Raw genomic sequence first — 20,781 nt, 5'->3', positions numbered from 1 at the left:
ATTCTGCACATTATTTTTGTTTAAAATACTTGCAAATTTTAAAGCATTTTTGTTTCAAAAAGGATGCTGGTAATTTCTTTAATGGCCAGAATCAAAATACCTTGAAGTAATCTCAGTATGATGCTTTAATTCATCTTAACCTATCTCATTTTTTTTTCTTTTTAGTCATTATAATTCACTGACATTTTTTAAGTTTTAGATTTTTTTATCTTGATGTTGCAAGGGAAGAATTTTAACTATCTCACTAGATAGCACCTGGTCATCTATTGCTCCTGAGCAGCTATTTTCATGGCTGATAAAATAGAACTGTATAATGAGCTCTTAATATAACTTCTTGAATTTGTAAGAATAGAAGAGAGAATGTGTCAAGATGGTTAGGATTTGTAGGAGTGGGCTTTTCATTTCCAGGGGGATTCTCTGTCAAGATTTGGTGTGTCTCTCTTGCTGCTTCTTCATCTGTTCCTACATATATACATGAGCCTGCAAAACGATTGAAATAAGTCTATTATTGACAGAGAGTCAATATCTCCAGTTAATTATGTCAGGACAAACCCTACAAAAAGTCTCAAGCTATAATAGCAGGTGGTAGTAATAAGAGCTGTAGTTGTTACCTTCAGGAAATGCCACAAAGCAGCCTTGCTGACTTCATCGTGGCTTAAATTGCGTTAGCCAAAGTACTGAACTATCAGAATTGATTTTCCTTTAAGTCTGGAATGGTTAGGAAAAAAGTAGGTATCTCAGAAGATCACTTACATAAGACAGGAAGTCTCTCTCTTCAAGGCCACTTGAATGAACAAACAACAGTAAATAGTGCCCAGTAGCAGTTGCCATCAGGTGGGCTTTCTGAGGCTTCTGTAAATGGAGCTGTTGGTCTCCATAAACCGTAGACACAGGATTGCTTATACAGATGCACTACTCACTGTAGTAAGGGCAGTGCCAGAATTGACTACTGAAAGCTTCATTATCACAGCAGCTGACAGCTTGCAGCTTCCCACAAACCATCCTGGAAATCAAGGAAGCTTGGCACCTACTAGAATTAGGCAGTGAAAGAAGAAAGTGAGAATATCTAGGAAGGTGCAGACTTGCTATAAAAGGGTATCAGCTTCAGTCAGTGGAGTTACGCTAAAGATTTCAACTTCTTTTTTTCCTTTTTGTCGTTGCAGCAAGGATAGGTCTTTTGCTGCTTTTTGTGGCAAGCTGATGATCTATTCAAAATGTAATTTCAGCTAAAAAAACCTCAAGCCATTCATGTAAGTGAGCTACAGTAGGGAAGCCATAGGAACTGATGACCTGACCACAGCATGGGAACTGGATGGAGTATATTAAACAGGTAGAAAGTCTGCTGCTTCCAAAGGCTAATGTTGGTTAGGGTTTCTTTCAGCTGTGTCATTTCACTGCTCCATCAGAAAGAGGATGTTCTTTACTGAAAGTCTCTCAAATGCTGTTCACCTCCTTTTCAATGTCTGCAATAAATGTGTCTCAGGAAGATAAGGAGACGATAAACATTGCTGCTGTGAAAGTATGCCCAGGAGGAATACCAGCAGATCAAAAGCTTGAGCTCAATTTAAGTGAATCCATGCATCTTTGGTGAATTTGCCTGGAAAGGCGATTTTGTATTTTGTATTATGTTTTATACTGGTAGTCATTTTCTAATTAAAGGTTTAATAAAAAAATTATGTCCTCAGTTTTGTTTCCGATGTTGGAGAAAATACAGCAGCACTAAGAAATTATTTATTTTCAATGGATAAAAAGTTTTTTTCACTTATTAGAATAATTAATTATAAGCTGACTTCCTCTTTTGCATTCTCTCACCATGTTTATCCTGGCTTTTCTCCATTTGCCCTCTCCAATTCCCTTTTGCTCATCTCTCCCATCCACCACTCTGTCACATCCCTGCAGGGTGCCCTGCCATTCGATGACGACAACTTACGGCAACTGTTGGAGAAGGTGAAACGTGGAGTGTTCCACATGCCACATTTTATCCCCCCGGACTGTCAGAACCTTTTGCGGGGGATGATTGAAGTGGATGCCTCGAAACGTCTCACGGTAAGAAGGCATTTGCTGCAAGTCATGTGAGCAAGGCTTCATTTGTCACGTTGTTGCAGTTACAGTTGAATAACTAAGGTAACTTGTTGATTTACTGCCACTCCTGTGTGTTTCCTCCTGAGCAAACAATGAGTGGAGTTGGTGGAGTCTTTGGGAAGAAGTTAGTTACCTTCTCTTTTGAATCATGAGGGCAGATGACCTTTGTATCTCTTCCCCAGCCTCATAATTCTCCTTCATATGTAACAGTGGGCATTTAGAAGAAATCCCTCATAACGTCATCACAGTGCTACTGACCCACTGGCACATTTTGGAGTCCACCTGAGTTGTCTGGCTCTCCTGGCTGGTAGAGCAGTTGGTCGGGGACATGATATAACTGTTTGAAGGTCAAAACTGTTAGGACTATTATTTGAAGCTTTGCTATTAAACAGAGCATGCCTTTCTTACATTTCTGACAAAAGCGATGGCTTTTCACTTCATGCCACGCAACCTGCATTATATTCTATCCTGTATATGCTCTGCGTTATCCTCTAGCAGCCTTCAGAGCAAGTGTCTTCTAGTCTGCTCTTTCATCTTGTGCCTTGTGGTCCTGAGCACGATTAGGTCCACAGTGTTGAGCTCCTGGCATTCAGCACTGAGTCTTTGCATCTAGGATACATCCCATCACTACAACAGAGACCCTGCAAGGGTGAGCACTGTGTAGTGATTGTATCCTTCATTAACGCTGTGTTAATGTTTTGGGGAATTAAAAAAAATTAGCAATTAAAATCATTTTGGAAAGCAAGATTGCCTACTTGTCAGTGGAGGCTTCTGCCTTTATGGGTACATTGCCCTTGTAAATCCTATTGTCAGGCTCTGGTGATGATTTTGTACAGATTTACCAAGCTCACAGATTCTGAGTGGGAGTATGTATAAAGAAATGTAAATTTAAAACTCCTCCTGGTTCTTCAGTCTGCTAAAATATTTATAAATAAACTCTCAGGTCAGTCCTTGGCCTGTCTGCTGAGATTGCTAACAACAGCATCAGTCTGCACCAGCTGTGATGGTGCTTTTGGGATACAGACACCTGTCTGCTAATAAGTGAACTGAAACTCCCTTCACAACTCTCTTTACAGTATTACCTGACAGCTGCAGCTGGGTTTTTCTTTCATTCATTACAAAACCAGGTCATGCTCTGTTTGGTGATGTAGGTGAACAATTCTTCATGCTATTACTAGTATCCCTACTTCTGCAAACCCAGTAGCCATCACATTTGCAGTACATAACACAGTACACACATGCAGTACACACACTGATGGGAAAAAAAAATTAGGCACTTTAAAAGCCCTTTTTAAAACAGATTTTTAAAGAAAGAAATAAATAATATTTTTCCAAGAATTTTCATGGAAAGAACACTGCAGAGGTTAAGGCTGTACCCTGAGACATGAGACAGCTGTTCTTCATGACCAAGAAAGTCACCAAGTCCCTCTCTAGCTTAGTTTCTTTTCCATAATGTAAACATGACAGTTTTTCTGTTGATGTTCTTCCTCTCAAAGATCTTAGTGCCAATGATTTGAGTATGCCATGGAGCAGATCATCAGACGTTAGATCTCCTTCAAATTGTTCTGACTGGGTTTTGCCATAGAGCATAGTCCCTAAATGTTTTGAATTGTCCAATACAGCAGAGAATGTACTTTCATAAGAGAGAAAACAATTAAGGTAAATCAAGGTCCCAGAGCAACAGACACTCCCCCCGCCAGTTCCTTGATCAAAATGAAGCTCATATTTCCTTAGGGAGGAAAAAAAAACCAGATTGGATAGTTATTGACAAGCACTAACCAGTGAATTGTGAATAAGAATTTGAAATAAAACGTATTCAACAGCTGAGAGCTAGGAGGAAAAAAGGATAGGTCTTTGTTTATTAGCTGCAATCTTATTTTCATTATTTTAGGATCTCTTGGTTTGCTGTCCCTGCTGCTGTCACACTTCCCTTTCTATGCTGTTAGTGTGCCGGTTGCTTAGATTGCCAGGCAGAAGGGAGCTCTTTGTTTACCACATAGGAGCTGGGAATATATAGTTCATTTTGAGGAGAGATCTGAATTCTATTTTAGCTGTGTCTTGTGAAAAAGGGTATAAATGTGGGTTTATTTGGAAGCCTCTATTCCTAGAAAATATCTCACTTGAATCAATTTGATATTTATACAAAGATCTGAGCGAAGCTGTGGCTTGGGAACAATAAGTACAGATGTAGCTGTTACCATTACTGATCATTTGCTCAATATCTCACTGGTGAATTCAGCAGAAAAATATAGTGAAATGCAAGGTCACTAGAAGTTTTTTCTTTCATTTTTCCCTTCCCCTCTCTGTTTTGTTCCTTTTTTGATTTGTATCTCTTCCTTTTCATCCAACTGCATTTCCCTCCCTGCAGTAATTGCCATTTCACAGCACACCCACACCTTCCCCAGTCCATCTGTTAAAATGATCAACAAAAACAGAACTAGCATTCACATTTAACTGTCATCATTTGGCTTCAGTGTTAGTGCCTGAGAGGATTAATGGAGAGGAGGGTACTCAGAATTATTGTTGCTGGGCCTTTCCTGCCTTAAGAAATAGGCATTACCTTTCTTTGTATATGATCCATTTATGGAAAGAAGACTTTATTATGTCTTAGTGGAATATTGTTCACACTCACCATATATTATGTCGCTTCAAGTATGGTTAGTGGGACATCCTTGACCACTCTCCTTTACTGGGCCTGTTTTACTAAACATGCTTTAAAAGAAAAGAATCCATGTTTTCTTTCAGTAGACTGCAAAAGTTGATTCTAACTACTCGTCATGATATTTCTGACCACCTAGGTTCAGGAAAGATGAAATCTAACAAAGAATGAGTGCTAAGGTGGTCAGCATTTGAGAGAGCCTGTCTGAATAGCACGGCCTAAAAGAGCTCCACTTAGTCTACACAGATGATGTCTAAGAAAGATTGTACTGGTTGTCTGCATATTCATTAGAGGTAATTACCAGGGAGAGAAGGATTATTTAAACTAGAGGAAGATACTGGCACCAAAACGAATGTATGTCAAATGGCCTTACATGAAAGTAGGCTAGAAATTAGAAGCAGCATTTTAGTCATATCAGTGGGGTTCTGGGACAGCTTTCTAGTAGGAGTAGTGTCAGGAGGGAAAAGCGAACTAGTTTTAAGTTTGAGAAAGTTTATGGAAGAGAATGAGTGCTCTTGGTCCCTGCAGTACTGCAGGATGAGGTTTCTTTTAGTTATGTGCTCTTCAGATTTTTTTTTTCCTTGGAGGTTTCAAATGATTCAGCATCTCTACAGCAGAGAATTACAGCTCCTGTAGTGGAATCCATTTGCATTCTCAGATGATGTTTTCTTCTACAGAAACACAAAGGCAAAGGGGGGACAGTAAGGAGCTTTTGATCCACTTTCCTTTTAAAGTTGGATGAGCATTATCGAAACTTTGTCTGTAGAGCAAGGTGGATCAGAGCAGATATTGCAGAATAAGCTATTCTGATAAAGCTGTTATTGTTCCAGTGTTGACATTTTATTCCAGAGTAGAATGACTTGTCTTTCATGATGGGTGTCCACATAGTCTGAAATACCTGTCCCTGAATATTATCCAACTTAAATTACACACATTTTTAGAATCTCCTTTCTGCTCTCTTGATTTTTTTTCTTGAGTCTAATGTATGCTAATGACGGACCACAGCATCTAAAGAATGTTAAAAAAATTAACAAGGGAAAACACACCCTGATTCCTTCTTCATTTTTCTAGAAGGTCTTATGGTAAGGTGCCTATCACATCATCTAAATTATCTCACTTCACCACCTGTAGAATGGAGGTAATTGTCCAGTTGATGTATTTAGGCTGTAAACTTTTGGCTGCCAAGGGCCTATTCATGCACCATGCATGTCGCACAATGATACCTTGCCCTTGTCAAGGTCCCTGGAGGCTGCTATAATATGGCTGCTACTACTGACACAGATAATGGTTTTACCAGTGCTGTTTGCAGTGACAGCTTGAATCCTTTGGTCAGGAAAAGCCTCTATCTTGACATTATACAGTAGGTTTAAAGCTCAGACTAGAAGATCTTCTGAATGAAGAAGATTCATCTGAGGTGTGGGTTGATTTAGTGCACAGATGGGTTTGAGACTGTTCCCCTTCTGGACAGGGAAGTTTGAAATTTGACATGAGTTCAAGCCCAGAAGCCCTCATCCATATCCACAGACTTTGAGAAAGTTTTTCTTCAGGTCAGAACTTTTTAACTTGGCAACCCCTCTGCTGAGATCAGTGCCGAGGATGTAGACAGTGCTGTCTTGTTTTCCATCTGCCTGTCTGTCTCCATCTGTTGTTCCCTGCCTTAGAATTCAGACGTAAGCTCCTTGGGGGAGCTTTTTCTGATGAGCCTGTACTGCTCTGTATCACAGTGGGTCTCTCATCTGTGAGTGGGGCTCCTAGAGGCTACTTCAGTATACAAGTTTAATATATATTGGAAGTATTTTTACGTAAAACCATGATAAAGCAATTCCCCCTCTCCTTCCATTACAGCATTTTAGCTTGCAGAAGTCTCTCCTCTGACTGTGCATGTGCAATGGATCTGAGCATGTTTTGTTGTTTCAGAGATGGCATCATGAGACAATTGCCTGCGGTGGCTAGGAGATATTAGGAAGCAGCATTTTTACAACTTCCATAAAATGGCATTAAATTTGGCAAACTCATGTGCAAACAGCAAGAAGAACCCTCTGGGAAGGATTGTTAAATGCCTTCGTCACTTAAATGCATTTAAACATTGTGTTTAAATGAAGGCAGGAGGAGTGAGATTAGCTCCCACTGTGTATCTCCCTCCCCTGCACTGCATAGTAAAAAGCATACAGACTTCTCCTTGTCAAAACCAATCGCCCTCCCATAACCCTCCTGTCACTTTAATGCAGATGGAAAGCAACAAAGCATTAATTAATTACCTTTTAAAAAGCAGTGAAGATGTTGGCAGCAGCAAGCACACTTGTAATAACATTTCAATGCAATTACATTTGAATCAGAATAGAAATTGGTTTTGTAGAATACTTTTCATATCTGGGATATCCCAGCGTACTTCACAGCAATGGTTTTGATGTGGATTGAATGGCAGGTGTGTAAGTAAACAGCAGCCATGAGAGCTCTCATACACCTTCGAATGTATATCAAGGTGCCACAGGGCTTTTCTTTCAGAAAAATGCTGTGGGTTCATTAGCTTGAAGGAGGTTGATCAGCAGGGGTGGGCAGAAGGGATTTCTCTTTGACATCTTCTCTAAAGGAGCCCAGAGATTCTGTGACTAAGACATGAACTGATGACCCTCCTTTCTTCCCCCTCTGACTCAGAAAATGAAATGCTGTTGTCTGCTTTGCCATGGCATTTCTGCATATCACAGGCACAAAAGAACAATGTGACCCACGGAGACAGAAAATGCAGCAGGAGAAGCAAGCATGAAAGAGGCTTGGACATCGCTTAGCTTTATCATCTGCATCTTGTCTGAAATCATTAATGTCTCTAACCCTCCATGTGGTGTATATGAAATAACGAGTAGATATGCATCTCATAGGATGGTTTTCCCAAGCAAAGGAGGTACAGTACACTTCTTAGCAGATCCTCACAGTACTATGGACCTGATAAATAACCATGCTAAAATCCTGTCCTATGGAAACTACACAAAATAAGTTCTTCTTATGTTCTGTGTTTGTACCTCAGCTTGCAAAGAACCAGGAGGAAGAGGGCTGCATCTCCAGGCTGTTAGGGGAACACCCATAATGTGTATCTTATCTCCTTGAATTAAGCTGGTCAGGGGAGATGGCAGTGTGTCAGGAATACTCCACCTTTCTCTTAATAGTGCAGGGATAAAAGGACTACCTAATGCAAGGGGAATTGTGATGAAGGGGAATTATTGTGGCAGAGCTGAGGCCACAGCTGGAAGCTGTGCAAGTCTGCCCGGGCCTGTGGATGTGTGTGCTGGGGGGCATTGGTGTTCCCAGAACCTCAGCTGGTTAGAAGGCAGCTAGATACGCAAGTACCAACTGCACCTCTGATTGCAGTGTTGCTACAGTCTTGGTATTAAAGGAGGCTGTTTGTCTCTCATACTGATCCCTCCAGCCTTCTGCCATGCTTTCCTAAGCTGCATTCCCTTGTTTCTTTGTTTCCAGGAAAAGCCTTGTCTCACTTAAAAAATGATCTCATACAGAGCCAACCTCAAATCTTCCTGGTTTCCCAGGCATGGAGGTGGTGTTCCATAGCACAGCAGTCTCTGATTCCTTGCTCTCTCTGGGAAACACCTACTTTGTATCTCTGAGATTCTGTTGTTTGACCATTTCTCTTTTTTTTTCCTTTTTTTTCTCTCTGATTCTCATTGTTCTGGAATTTAAGTGGAAAGTAATAAGAGCAGGACAGCTGTCTCCATTCTTCCTGGCCAGTTTAATGGGTCCGTGATTTCATCTTATAGCTGTTAGGACTTGAGTTTCCTTACAGCTCTCCCTTGCCTCTCACCTGCGTGTTGCACAAACACAAGCTTATGTGCAGTGAGTGTGCGTATTGTTCTGCAAGAGAAATATTTTCCACATAATGAATAATCCCTGGGTGTCTATGAAAAAGTCTTTTCTACTGTGATGATGCTTCAAAAAAACTCCAACAGATTAGGAAGGTTCTGCTGTGAGTATGTCATATGAACAATTTGTTCTCTCTACTGTTAAAGAGTTTCTCTTGGAAAAAGGGTGTTACTTTCTTCCCCCCATGCTTGTGGAGAACATGGTCATCATGTAACATTTGCTAGGATCTACTTTCCATAGGTGGACAAGGCCATTGTTCAGCTTTGATCAGTCCTTCGTTACATAGTAAAATGCTCGTGTGTGAAACAGGAAAGAGGGAACTAAAAGAAATTTGCAGTCTGGTGTTCAGGTGCTGGAACAATGAATGGTATTATTTTGACATAGAACCTTATTCTACTTGGTCTTTAGATTTTAATGATAAATGTGAAGCCAATCAAGAATGGGTCCTGGCAGAAAGTCATATCACACATGCACAATTTATTTTGTTTATTCACATTATCTGTTTGAATCTCTTTCTATGTCCTTCTCTCTCGCTTTCTCTTTTTCCCCCAAAACAAAACTAGAAGTGAACTTCAGGTGTAAAGAATCAGCTGTTATGCACATACAGAAAGGAGGAGTTTGTTAGCTTCAGTTAGGTTATAGAGGGGAAGGGCTTAGGAAGGGAAAAACTTAAATTGTCAAAACACTTGCCTGTGAAGCCTTGTACTTATGCATTTTCCTGGGATTTGCTCCTGACTAATTCCTTATGTCCAGAATTATAGTCTCATTTCCAGTGGCGTGGGTGAGGATGAGCATGCTCTTTACACAGCATAAAGTTCCTGTTGTTTGCACAGATCCAGCTCTGGAATGTTGGACTTAACTTGATGAAGCCTTGAATAAGGATGTCTTGTGGAGTTACCTTTTCTGTTACAGCACTAATTCCTTGTTTTCTTTTCCTTTACAGCTAGAACATATTCAGAAACACATATGGTATATGTAAGTAACACTTTTTTAATTCACTTTTGCATGCATTCATTATTGGTTCTGTTACGGAAGCTGATATTCTAGTGATTTCTGAAGAGAGAGACTGGAGTTTGAAAGCAGCTTTCACACAGGTGGAGAAAGGGGCAGAGGACAGAATGGCATCTAATTTTTTTTTTTTTTACCCTTTGCTACTCATATAATTTCATCTATATACATATATCAAGACGGGGACTTTTTATAGTTTTATACAGCTACAATTGATTGAAATAAGACGTTCAATCCAGCAACTTGCTGTGTTAAAAACATACCTGCAAGTGATCAGCACAAAAACCCCGAACTAACAGCCATATTTAGTTTGCTATCCAAGTGCTACAGACAATCCCTTGTAATACCTTCTTGACAAGAAAGCTTTCGTTTGTTCCTTCTTGGCATCTTGACTTTTCTCTGAAGTAGAAACAAAATTATGATATTGATAAGTAAGCACCTGTGAAAAGCGCTTTTCTGTCTCATAATCCCTACTCCTTCTTCTTTGCAGCAAGCTAAGAGGCTGCTTCTGACCTTGTAACCTGTTGATGTGAGAGTAGTTCTGTGACTTGATTAAAAGCAGCAGTCTTGACAGTGTAACAGGAGGGCTGTGAGAAAAGTACAGGCCTGTCTCGTGGTTTGGGTATAAGGAAGATTGATGGCTTTTAAAAATGACCTTGCACTTTTTGTAGCCTTAATAGTATTTCAAGAAACCTAAGTAAATAACTTTTTTTTTAATACTGATGATAACCTAATCAAACTAAGGAGAATACTTCACATATTAAACAAGGAAATGATGCTTTGATACATGCTTCTGGGGCTCAGCATACCTACAGGTTCCCCAGGAGGGTGATAAGGAAAGTCCTGTCTTCATAATCCTATCATTGCTCTTAGGAAATACTTGAGGATGATATGAACTGATATTTAAGCCTGTCACCAGGAAAAAAAAAAAACCTTTGTTTTGATTTGTTTTGTTTTCTCTAATTCTCTTATGGGCAACGTTCACTTCTGGATATCTGACTTTGCTAGGACCTGAAGGCATTCAACAGTGTGTTGAATAACACATTTTTTTCTTAGTTCACCTGAAATAGTGGCAGCACTCTGCCCATGGCTTTTTCATGCTCTCTAGAGTTACCAGTTGACATGGCACCTTTTCAAAACAAAAAAAAGAATTGGAGTGTTGTTTGCTGCAGGTATTTTTTTTTAAACTCTCATAGATAAGTGTAGGAGAAATGGAGGGGGGGAATCTCTAATTGTAATCTCCAAAATACCCCTCCTATAATGTCTTACTAGCAATTCCAGAAGTAAATGCTGTTTACATCAGACTGGATAGGTGATCCCCTCTGTTTCTTCATGGAGTGAAATCAGCTGACTTTCTCTGTGCTTTGATCAGAACTAGAATAGGAAATAAAATGAAATGTCATTTATCACATATTATTATTCTAACCCTCCTCAAGATTTTTGCCTGGAAGTTTTCACCTGTCAGAGGACTGTTGTCCCAGGCTCACATGCGCAATTAGGCGGGTGTTATTTCATGACTTTATTCAAGATTTAGAATTTGAAGATTTTTTTCTTTGCACACATAAATGTTTGAACATTTTCATGTACTTCCCAATGAAGGTCAGAATCTCTGATGATTGACATGGTAAACAGGTTTTTACCCCAATGGAAATAGTATCTGAGGCTGTTTTCAGAAGTAGAAACTGAGTTTTGCAAAAGCAAGTCTCCCCTACACTCCCAGTGCAGTTAATGCAGAGAGAGAAAGGCTCTTCCAGAAGTCTGTTCAGATTGCCTAAAACAAAGTTTCTGCTCAAAATAGGTTTTTTAATTAGTCTCTTTCTCATTTTCTCTATACTGGCCATGGATTGACCTAAGCAGATTAACCTCCTTTGGCTAAATTTAGTCTGTGAATAACCCTGCCACCTCCAAAACTCAACTACTTTCATCTGGTAATGTTTCACAGCGTCTTTGCATTCATTTTGCCTGGAAATATTGATGCTGACAGAGAAGGTGGGGGTTATAAGTGTTTTACTCTATGGCTGTTTTGTTCACGTCTTTCATTTTTTTCTTTATTTCATGTAGCACTACTATTCTATGTAAAATCTTCATTCTTTGTTATATATAAGTTACTGACTTGAAAGTTGTACTCAGAACATATAAGTGATTTCACTTAGTTCTTCAAATAAATATTAAGGCTACTGTAAACCTGAGGAAAAGATTTAATTGCAGACTAGGCAAACAGAGAAAGAGGTCTTGAAAGCTGAAATCATGATTCACAAGCCTAAAAAAAGGAAAAAAGAAACCAAAGAGAAACCTTTCATTACCAACCTCCAGTTCTTCTTGGTCTCCCACCCAAATTAATTTAGTGAGGTTTTTTTAAGCCTTTTTAATTGAAAACATTTATTTGTACCTCAAGCACAGGTTATCATAAATCAGGAAATAAACAGCAGTTATTTTCACATTTTTTTAATAAAGCAAGAGGGAAATAAAATTAGCTATTATGGTAAATACATACTCCTGTAACACTGAGTGATTGCCCTAATTGTGAAGGTACCAAATTTACTAAAATCGGAAAAAGAGTAACTGTACTGGTTCTGCTTCGCTTTGCACTGATGCAAATGTGTATCTCGGTGAGATTCACGAGGGAATTTCATGGAGAGACTGAAAAAGTCTGCCCTGGTCTGGAATCACAGCCATTGTATGCACTGATCCTCACAAAAGAGGATGGGTTTTAAAGCAGCAATTACATTCATGCAAGCCTTTAAAAAATATACGTGATTTGCAGTATTAATCATGTGACATTGTTTGATGTCTGTGTGGGCTGAAATGCAACAAATTTGTCACTCTGCTAGACTGAGAATGGAACAGGCAATACAGTCATGCCAGTCACAGCCCAGACCCGGTGATTTTCATTTCCTGAAGCACTGAATTGCGTTGCCAAATGACGAGGCGCCTCTTTGCAGATTTTTCTTGTACCTGATGAGGAGGTGTGAAAATTCCTGACTATGTCTGAGGCTGACCAGGTGCAGGGCATAAGGAAAATCCACTTTTCAGTGCACAGAAAATGGCAAGCTGTGCTCTCTAGAAATGGCTCCCACACTGATTGATATAAAAGCTTGCAGGTGATATTCTGCTGTAGGCTAGGGTAACTAGTAGGAAACCCAGATTTTCTGGAAATTTTCAAAAACAATAGTTCTTTTTAATCTCTTTAAATTACCTTAAGGACACCTGCTTGTAACATAATGAATGATTAATTAAGTCAATACTTTTTAAAAGTGAACTCCAGATCATTAAAAAACAAAAACACTCAGCTGCTGTTCAAAGGTCCATCCTGCAGGAATTTATCTTAATGACAAGGTCATCACTGGCTTTAATAGTGCAAGGTTATGATCTAATCATTGCTTATTACTTGCTGAGAGCTAGATCCTGATCCTAAGAGGTAGGAGTAGCTACCTCTTAAAGACAGGGCACTCAAGGAATAAGATGGTTCTTTAGTTGAACAAGGATTTTTGAATCTAGCCCTTAGATTCAGGACCACGGTGTCATTGCAGAAGACATAGACATTTCTGCGAGACTCCAAGGAAGCATCAGAAGCTGTGTTTTAGTAGTTTGATACACAAGAACAAATCCCAAGGAGCAGATTCTGTCTCTGTCCTGTATATTCTGCTTCCAGTCCCCTAAACTGAATAAAACTGAGCAGGGTGTGTGTGAATGCTCAGTGTAAGAGAACTGGGATCTGACCCATGTTGTCATGACCTCTGTAACACACACCAGAGTCTGACTCCCTGACATGTATCCAGGAAGGGCTGAACACATTTTCATTGCTTCAAGAGAAGATAAAATGAAAATTGCCAAGGAGTCTTTCTGCAAATGATGTCCCACAAACATTGTTAACAGAGCAGATGCCTCACAACTGCATTTCAGCTTGCTTAAAAATAAATTGCAAGTAGCACCCAGCAATCTCCTGTGATTAAGGTGTAGCATGTAACTGTCCTGTCCCAACATCAGAGCCCTGGCTGCAATGACTTAGTATTGCCTTCTTACGTTGGAAGAGATAATCTGCATAGGCTCTCTTTTTGGTACACTGGCTGAGACCTTGAGCTCACGTGTATGATCCTACCAGAGTTGCTTTCTAACCTACCCAAGAAAAATTAGGTGCATTTGAATTGGAGATCCTTTTTCTGTGTAGATACTTTGACAGCTCACATGTGAGCCCAGAGCATTTTAAGCTGTGTGAGTAAGTCCACAAGTTGTATTCACCTTATTTCTACCAGCATCAAAAAGGAAGAATCTCTTACCCAAACACAGCCCCATAAACAGCAAATGCTGACATCTGATGCAGTTTAAATATTCCCGATTCCTGTTGCCCACCATGGGAGCCTGGACCCAACAGTCACACATCTACATCACATAAAGGAGAGGGAGGACCTCACCCACAGAGTAGGAAAACCTTGACATCACACAAAGCATCCATTGAGAAATAGCAAAGATTCAGGGTAGACCATTTTTCCAACCAAAATACCACCACCGCCAGACCCACCTCTTTGGATGGATAGAGTTTACATAAATTGCTCACTGCCTACCTAAACAAAATCAAAGGACATTCAGGGTGCCTGCACTATATATCAAGGTGTCGGTTATAGATACCCTGACACCTTGACCTGTTTCTTACAGTCAGGGCCTTTAATTGCCATGAATAATCAATATTTCCTGAGTCTAGTGAATGGGATGAGATGGTTATGCAGGAAGCCTGTGTTAACTACTTTTAAAAGAGTAATACGCCTTACCGCTCATGGTGTATTCCTAGGTCTGCCACTGACCTTGGGAATCATACTTGGGCCACAATTTTCAAATTTGCATGTCTGAAGAGAAGCAGAGATTGTTGTATTTGGGCGTGTAAGTAAACAGCCTGGTTTCCCCAAAAACCCTTTAAAGTGTGTCAAGTGGGGACCTGAACACTGAGGTCTCTTAATCACATTGGAAGCTTTAAGGAAAGAAACTGCTGCAATGCAGATTGTAATCAGAATTGGTGAAAAACAGTGACGGTTTGTTCACAGCTCCTTATTTGAGATAGAATCATTCAGCTTGCACTTTTCAGCCTGATATCCTGAGATCTGACCTGCTGATGAGATAGCATCTCTAAAACCATGTAGTGTTTTATAAATGTTTGGCATTAGGATACTGAACAGCTGCTTAAATTATGAGGGCACTGGTAAGTGAAGTTCCTACTGCCTTTCTGACTGAACACAGATATTTCTCATTAAAGACCCAAATCCACAAGGTGCTGGTCACTCTTAGCCTTCACGGCAGTTCTTCTGAAAAGAATATCTGTCTGGTTGCAAGCTTTGGTCTCTCAGTAGGAATTTAACAAGCTATTTCCATCTGTTGCTGCAGGCTGTGTTTCAGAGTACGGGTTCATTTGTGACTCATGTTTCTTTTCTCTCCTTCTTTCCCTGCCCCCTTTCTCTCTCTCATCTTCTTTCCTCTGCAGAGGGGGTAAGAACGAGCCAGAACCAGAGCAACCAATCCCTCGAAAGGTGCAGATTCGTTCTCTCCCTTCCTTGGAGGATATTGATCCAGACGTGTTAGATAGCATGCACTCGTTAGGCTGCTTCCGTGACCGAAACAAACTCTTACAGGACTTGTTGTCAGAAGAGTAAGCACTTGCTCAGTCTTAATATCAGTTGGGTGTCCGTGGGCTGTGATGTTTATAAACCTGGGGAGAGGTACAGATCACTTTAACATGTATCTCACTGTGAGGGACCAGTAGCAACTTCTCACTCTCTGGCTGCTCATTTGCTAATGAGGTTGGGAGCAAGCTGAGCCTTTCTTGCACCACGTGTCAGAAGCTCACAGTGTGACCAGCAACGGAGGCATGGTGCTGTCTCTTCCCTTGCTGTCAGGCAAGGTCACTTCCTGAAAAGATGGGCCATGCAGTCCGAGTGGGGAGGTGTCATTGCTCTTATTTGTGTTGGATATGCCTTTGTTGGCAGATTTTTATTTATTTCAATCTTACGCCTGAAAGCTGGTGTATTTCTTGAAGTGTTAAGAGAGACACATAGTGGAAAGAGCACTTAGAGGCTCAGGAGACCTGTCGTGCTGCCGCTCTTGGTTTGGGCTTCCTGCGGACATGTTACCTTGTCTGTCCTGTGCCTCTGTTCTATGTGCGTAACATGGGAATCATATTTCCTTTTCTCACTAGCTGCTTGTTGGAGACAGCAAGATTCTCAAAAGCTTTGTGGGTTTTGTATCTAGCTGGCAGGTACATGACCATTTCCAGCTTATAACCGTAACTGTTTTTTTGATGAGAAGGGTTTATCTACATGTTGATGTTTTTTTCTCTTCAAATTTAAAGATTTTTCTTCTTTTTTTTCAGAGAAAACCAAGAGAAAATGATTTATTTTCTTCTGCTTGACCGGAAGGAGAGGTATCCTAGTCATGAAGATGAGGATCTTCCCCCTAGAAATGAAATAGGTACTACAGATACAACCTCTGTCACCATGAACCCATCTCAACTAGTTCCTCTTCACCCTTTTTTTTTTTTTTTTTTTTTAATATATACCCAAACCCTAGCATCACTGTTACCTTCCCACTGAAACGTTGTACAGCATTGGTGAGAATCGTCAGCCTGAGGCAGGCAGGTCTGTTCTGTGGTTAAACTCGAAGGCTTCATTTTTCAGGACATACCTGTCTCACAGTGCAAAAACATCCAAGTTGGTCTTGAACCAGATCTTAAAAAATATCATGTGGACCCACAAGCTGGATCTGTGCAAGCAGATGAGGTTTAGAAGCAGCGTAGTCTAGTGGCAGAATTTTCTACTTACTAATCTACATGCAGTATTGCAGAAATGCTGCTTCTGGACTTCAGCTAGTAAGACTGTAGCATTGCATCCCTATGGAGTTATATATGTACACATTCTCATTTCTGTAGGTAAATATATACACTGTTGAAAGTATGAATAATATTACATACCTATTTTAAGTACATACATCAAACTCCCATATTTTTAGACTATCTTAGAAAGATTTTTAAAGCTAAATATGCAGTAAGATTATATATCTAAAGCTCTGGTGATACCACTTTATTCCTGAATAATTGTTCATTAGTATTTTAGGGTACTGCTGATCGCCAAGGACTTCACTAATCTAGACAACAGGAAAAATGCTTCCCTGAGGAGCTAACTATATGTGACTCGTGCTGTGCAGCGTGACAAAAGTTTAACTGATAAAGGATTAGTCACTTCTATCAATGACCTGAAATAGCATTTTTACATAGTAGTGTTGTGATTTTCAGGTATTGTATTTCAGCAGTTTGAAGGCTAGTAGCAAAGTGCTCTTTATTTTCACTGGAAAGCCTGGAATCTCCCAAGCCTATAGGCCAGTGGTATATTGAACTGTAAGTTTGTTAATACCCCATTGAATTATTACCTTATCTAAGTTCCAGGCTCCAGGCCCTATAATTTTGCAGGAAAATCTCTTCTATGGGAGAAGAGATGGAAATTCTTATTCAACACAGTAATTTTTGAACTCTTACCTGGATGGAGCTACAGAGAGCATGTTAGCAGGGATCCTGATGAAGATGCATAGATGTGCCAACTGCAGGTCCTGTGGTCAAAAGCCCCTTGCTCAGTGCAGTTTGTCGTCTAGCACTTTACTAATCAGCTTTTGACTCAAACAGATTATCCTGCAATGTAAGGACACCATCATCTTGCTTTTGTCATAAGAAAAGAATCAAGGTGACTCTAGAATCTTCATATCCAGCATGTAAGTGAATACGTAGCTGTGCCCTAAATACATCATATATCTCTCCTCCACATGCCAAAGTATTTTCATGGTTTGAACTGAAATATTATACTCTACTCTTGTATTTTTTTGTACAAGGAGTGAAAATGTTCCCTAACAGGGAAACACTACTCTGAATGAATCATTGTGCCTCATTGGCACATTTTAGAGTCTTTGAGCATTATTCTTTGAGTGTTTGTAGGTTGTATTTCCTCTTCCACAGGGGGTTTCCACCTCCTCTGTTCCCAGCAGTATCTCTGAGAACATGGGGCAAGGTTTAATTAAGAGCAGTCATGCTTCTGATGAATATCTCATCATTAGCCATTAGCAATGGCCTTGCACAAACGAAGAAGAGCAGAGAAAAAATAGCAGATTTAATAATAACAGCTTGAAGAAACCATGTTCATGAGAGTTGTGCACTGCCTGAGCTCTTACCAAAAAAAAAAAAAAAAAAAAGTGCATCTTAGAGTATTTTGCTTTTTCCTCTTTCTTTGGATGTTAGGTCTCAGAAGGAATGGATGCAGGTAAAAATATGGCCAGCTCAGACTAGCATTCTCTTCTGGTGTCCCTTTTGTATGTTTCAGCTATATAAAGCTTTCTCAAAGGGCCAGGGAAGGGCCACCTTCACCATCTTTCAAGTCCAGCTCCATTTTCTTTACCTGAAAACATAGAAATGAGAAACTTCTCAGTAAAATGAGTGAATGTCAACTAATGTCTCCTTGAGGAGAAGGCTTTTGTGGGGTGGAGTTTCTTAATACACCAGAGAACAAGAGATTGGGCCAGAACAGCCATATAGGATATAGGTGCCTCATCCAAATTCAGAAGCTGAACCTTTATTTCCCACCTTCTAGATCAGTGCCTTTATAATTGGATCATTACCCATACGATTCTCTCTTCCTCTGTAAAAATCCTTAGGAATGGCTTCACTTTTTTGATGTGAAATAAAAGGAAAATGCATCCCTAAAACTATCACAGATCCAGACTAAGACTTGATTTTTTTTCCCCATGTGAAATATTCCCAGAGAGTCAAGAAGAGAAGGGCAAACACCAGAGATTTTCCTATTTTTAATTCCTGTGCTTCTGCAAAATCTTCTACTGCTTTTATATGACATCACTTTAGTCTTTATGGCAGGATGGCTGTGTATTTAACTATTTCTTTAGTATCTTCAAACTTGACAGTGATGACAGACTCAGTGCCCTGTCATTTCTTTCTCAGACTCTTTTAAAAAATGTGTACAATACTTGCTACCCTCAGCCATGTATAGTGTAGGATTGTAGCCAACTTTAAAGAGGAATCAAATACCTTTATTAGAAGCTCAACTACACTCATGCAAGCTTCTGGATGCCTTTTCCATCAAACCTTTATGAATTGCTGTTGTTGAATTTATTGGTGTGTTTCACCGCCTGCTCTTTTTGCTTAGTCTCTCTCTTTGATAGTTTAAAATATAGATTGGAAATCAGTATCTTCCAGCACCTTGAGCAGCAAGGACTGATATAAAAGAACCATTTAGCTTGTTAGCGATACCCTTCTCCTCCTTAATTGTTCTGTTGATTCCCTCATGGTCTCTCTGGCTACTGTCCTTCTCTCAAGCTTACTCTTTCTGATGGCTGTACAAAACACTGTTATTCAAGTCTTTAGCTAATTTCTTTTCAAATTTTTTCTTCCCTCTCTTTTAATGTCCACCTTATATTTGGCCTGTCACATTTTAAGTGTCACTCAGCTAAATTTCCATTTGCTAAAGTCTTCTGTTTTGAACATGCTTGGATCAAATTACCTTTTAAAATATCTGGTCATAAAATGTTTTTCTTGACTTTTTCCACGTTGTTTAGACTATTGTTAACTAACATTGATGCACTCTGAGCTTACTCATCTCCATTCTTTTGACATTAACTGCTTTCTTCATCTTCCTTCTTCTTCCTTGTTTTTCCTTTCTTTTAAATGGCACTCTTTCACCTTCCTTTCTAATGTCTGATATCCCTCTGCAAAACTTGTATCAACTCTCTGTTGTTGATACCAAACGTAATTACATTGTCGTTATGTGAGTTACTCAGCTGTAGTCACACTTCTGACACCAGCAGTTGTCCTGTGCGATGAATCCTTTCTCATTCTTTGAACTTGTTTGAAGAATCAGGAGTTTGAAATGTCTAAACCTTGTCCCAGCTTACTTTTGACCACTTATATGCATGCAGCTGAAGTCACCCAGTGTAACTACTTTATTAGGTTTATCTCCCTTTGTTTTTCCCTTAACTTTAGGCACTATATATTTTTCCTAATCTGGAGGTCATTGCCCCTACTAGTATCTTCTACTACCTTTTTATTACTGGACATAGTTTGAAATGGAGTGAGATACAACTGCTTTTTTTCTAATTAATTTTTAACAGGAAAATTATTACTATTAATACAAAGAATATTTGGGTTATACAGTAATGGGGTCAGTTATTATCACTAGCCCATTTGCATTTGAGCTGTCTTTGCTCATACTCATTGTTTCAAGAATAAGCCCTGCCTTAAAGGGATCTTGTTCTAAAAAACATGATGTGAGAGAGAGAAGAAACAAGCAAGTAGATGGGGTGTGTGAGGAGGGCGAGGATAATAAACATAATACCATCAGACTAGGCAGTAGAGGTAGAATTGTCAAATGCAATATTACTGGTTTTACAAAGGAATCCTGGCAGAGGAAGAAGCCTTAGGGGCTGGGCACTGTGAGCTTCTTTCTAACTGCAGGGGTGAAGGATGCCTTTTTTTACAGGTGGTCACCCTCCACTAAAATTAAAAATGTGTCTATAAATGCAGGCAGGGAACTGAAATAGCCCAACCAAAGAAAAGAAAATCCTTCTGTATTTTTTTTCTGCCTTCCTTCTTTTTACTGTTTTGATGCCGTGAGACATGTTAGTAATAAAACATCTCAGCAGGTCTGCATTTGTTTCCCTTCTTCACCGCGGAGGTGCGTATGGTTTGGCAAGTCACCTAGGAGCACTTTCTGCAGTGTAGTTTGGTATCTAAAGACTCTTTTCAGAGCAATTTAGGTGCTCGTCAGAACCTCAGTAAATGTTTGTCAGCACCTTTAGGAATGAATTTTCTTTAAATATCTTATTCTTATACCTCTGTTTTCACTCTGCAAAGTGAAAGTAGCACTTCAATACCTCATAGAAATGTTACACAATAAAAAGTGTAAAGCACTTCAGTTACTATAGCAGTAAAAGCTGTACCATGACCTCCGAGATAGCTTTTAGTAGCTCTCATTGGAGATTCATCTCAGGTAGACAAGTATGTTTAATTTGTGATGCTGAAGGAGGAAAAATATAAAGCAGTGGGGAAAACCTGAAATCTAATCTTAAAGATGGAAAAAAAGGTATGTTTTCAGAGGAGAATGCAATTCTGACTTCAGAGTGTACTCATG

The 20,781-nt window shown here is 39.6% G+C and overlaps 1 protein-coding gene across 1 annotated transcript in view; it reads left to right on the top strand.

The window, feature by feature from the left end:
- The window catches only part of BRSK2 (BR serine/threonine kinase 2), a 325,682-nt gene that overhangs the window by 255,547 nt on the left and 49,354 nt on the right, over nucleotides 1–20,781 (top strand). The window contains exons 8-11 of the mRNA XM_072864668.1: nucleotides 1,900–2,046; nucleotides 9,555–9,586; nucleotides 15,090–15,254; nucleotides 15,975–16,072. Of these exons, the coding sequence (XP_072720769.1) occupies nucleotides 1,900–2,046; nucleotides 9,555–9,586; nucleotides 15,090–15,254; nucleotides 15,975–16,072 (442 nt within the window). The remainder of the gene's footprint in view (nucleotides 1–1,899; nucleotides 2,047–9,554; nucleotides 9,587–15,089; nucleotides 15,255–15,974; nucleotides 16,073–20,781) is intronic.

Source organism: Ciconia boyciana, chromosome 6, assembly GCF_034638445.1.
Source record: "Ciconia boyciana chromosome 6, ASM3463844v1, whole genome shotgun sequence".
In the NCBI taxonomy this organism is placed as follows: Eukaryota; Metazoa; Chordata; class Aves; order Ciconiiformes; family Ciconiidae; genus Ciconia; species Ciconia boyciana.
Note: the sequence above shows the minus strand (reverse complement) of the source record. Positions and strands in the feature narration are given on the sequence as shown.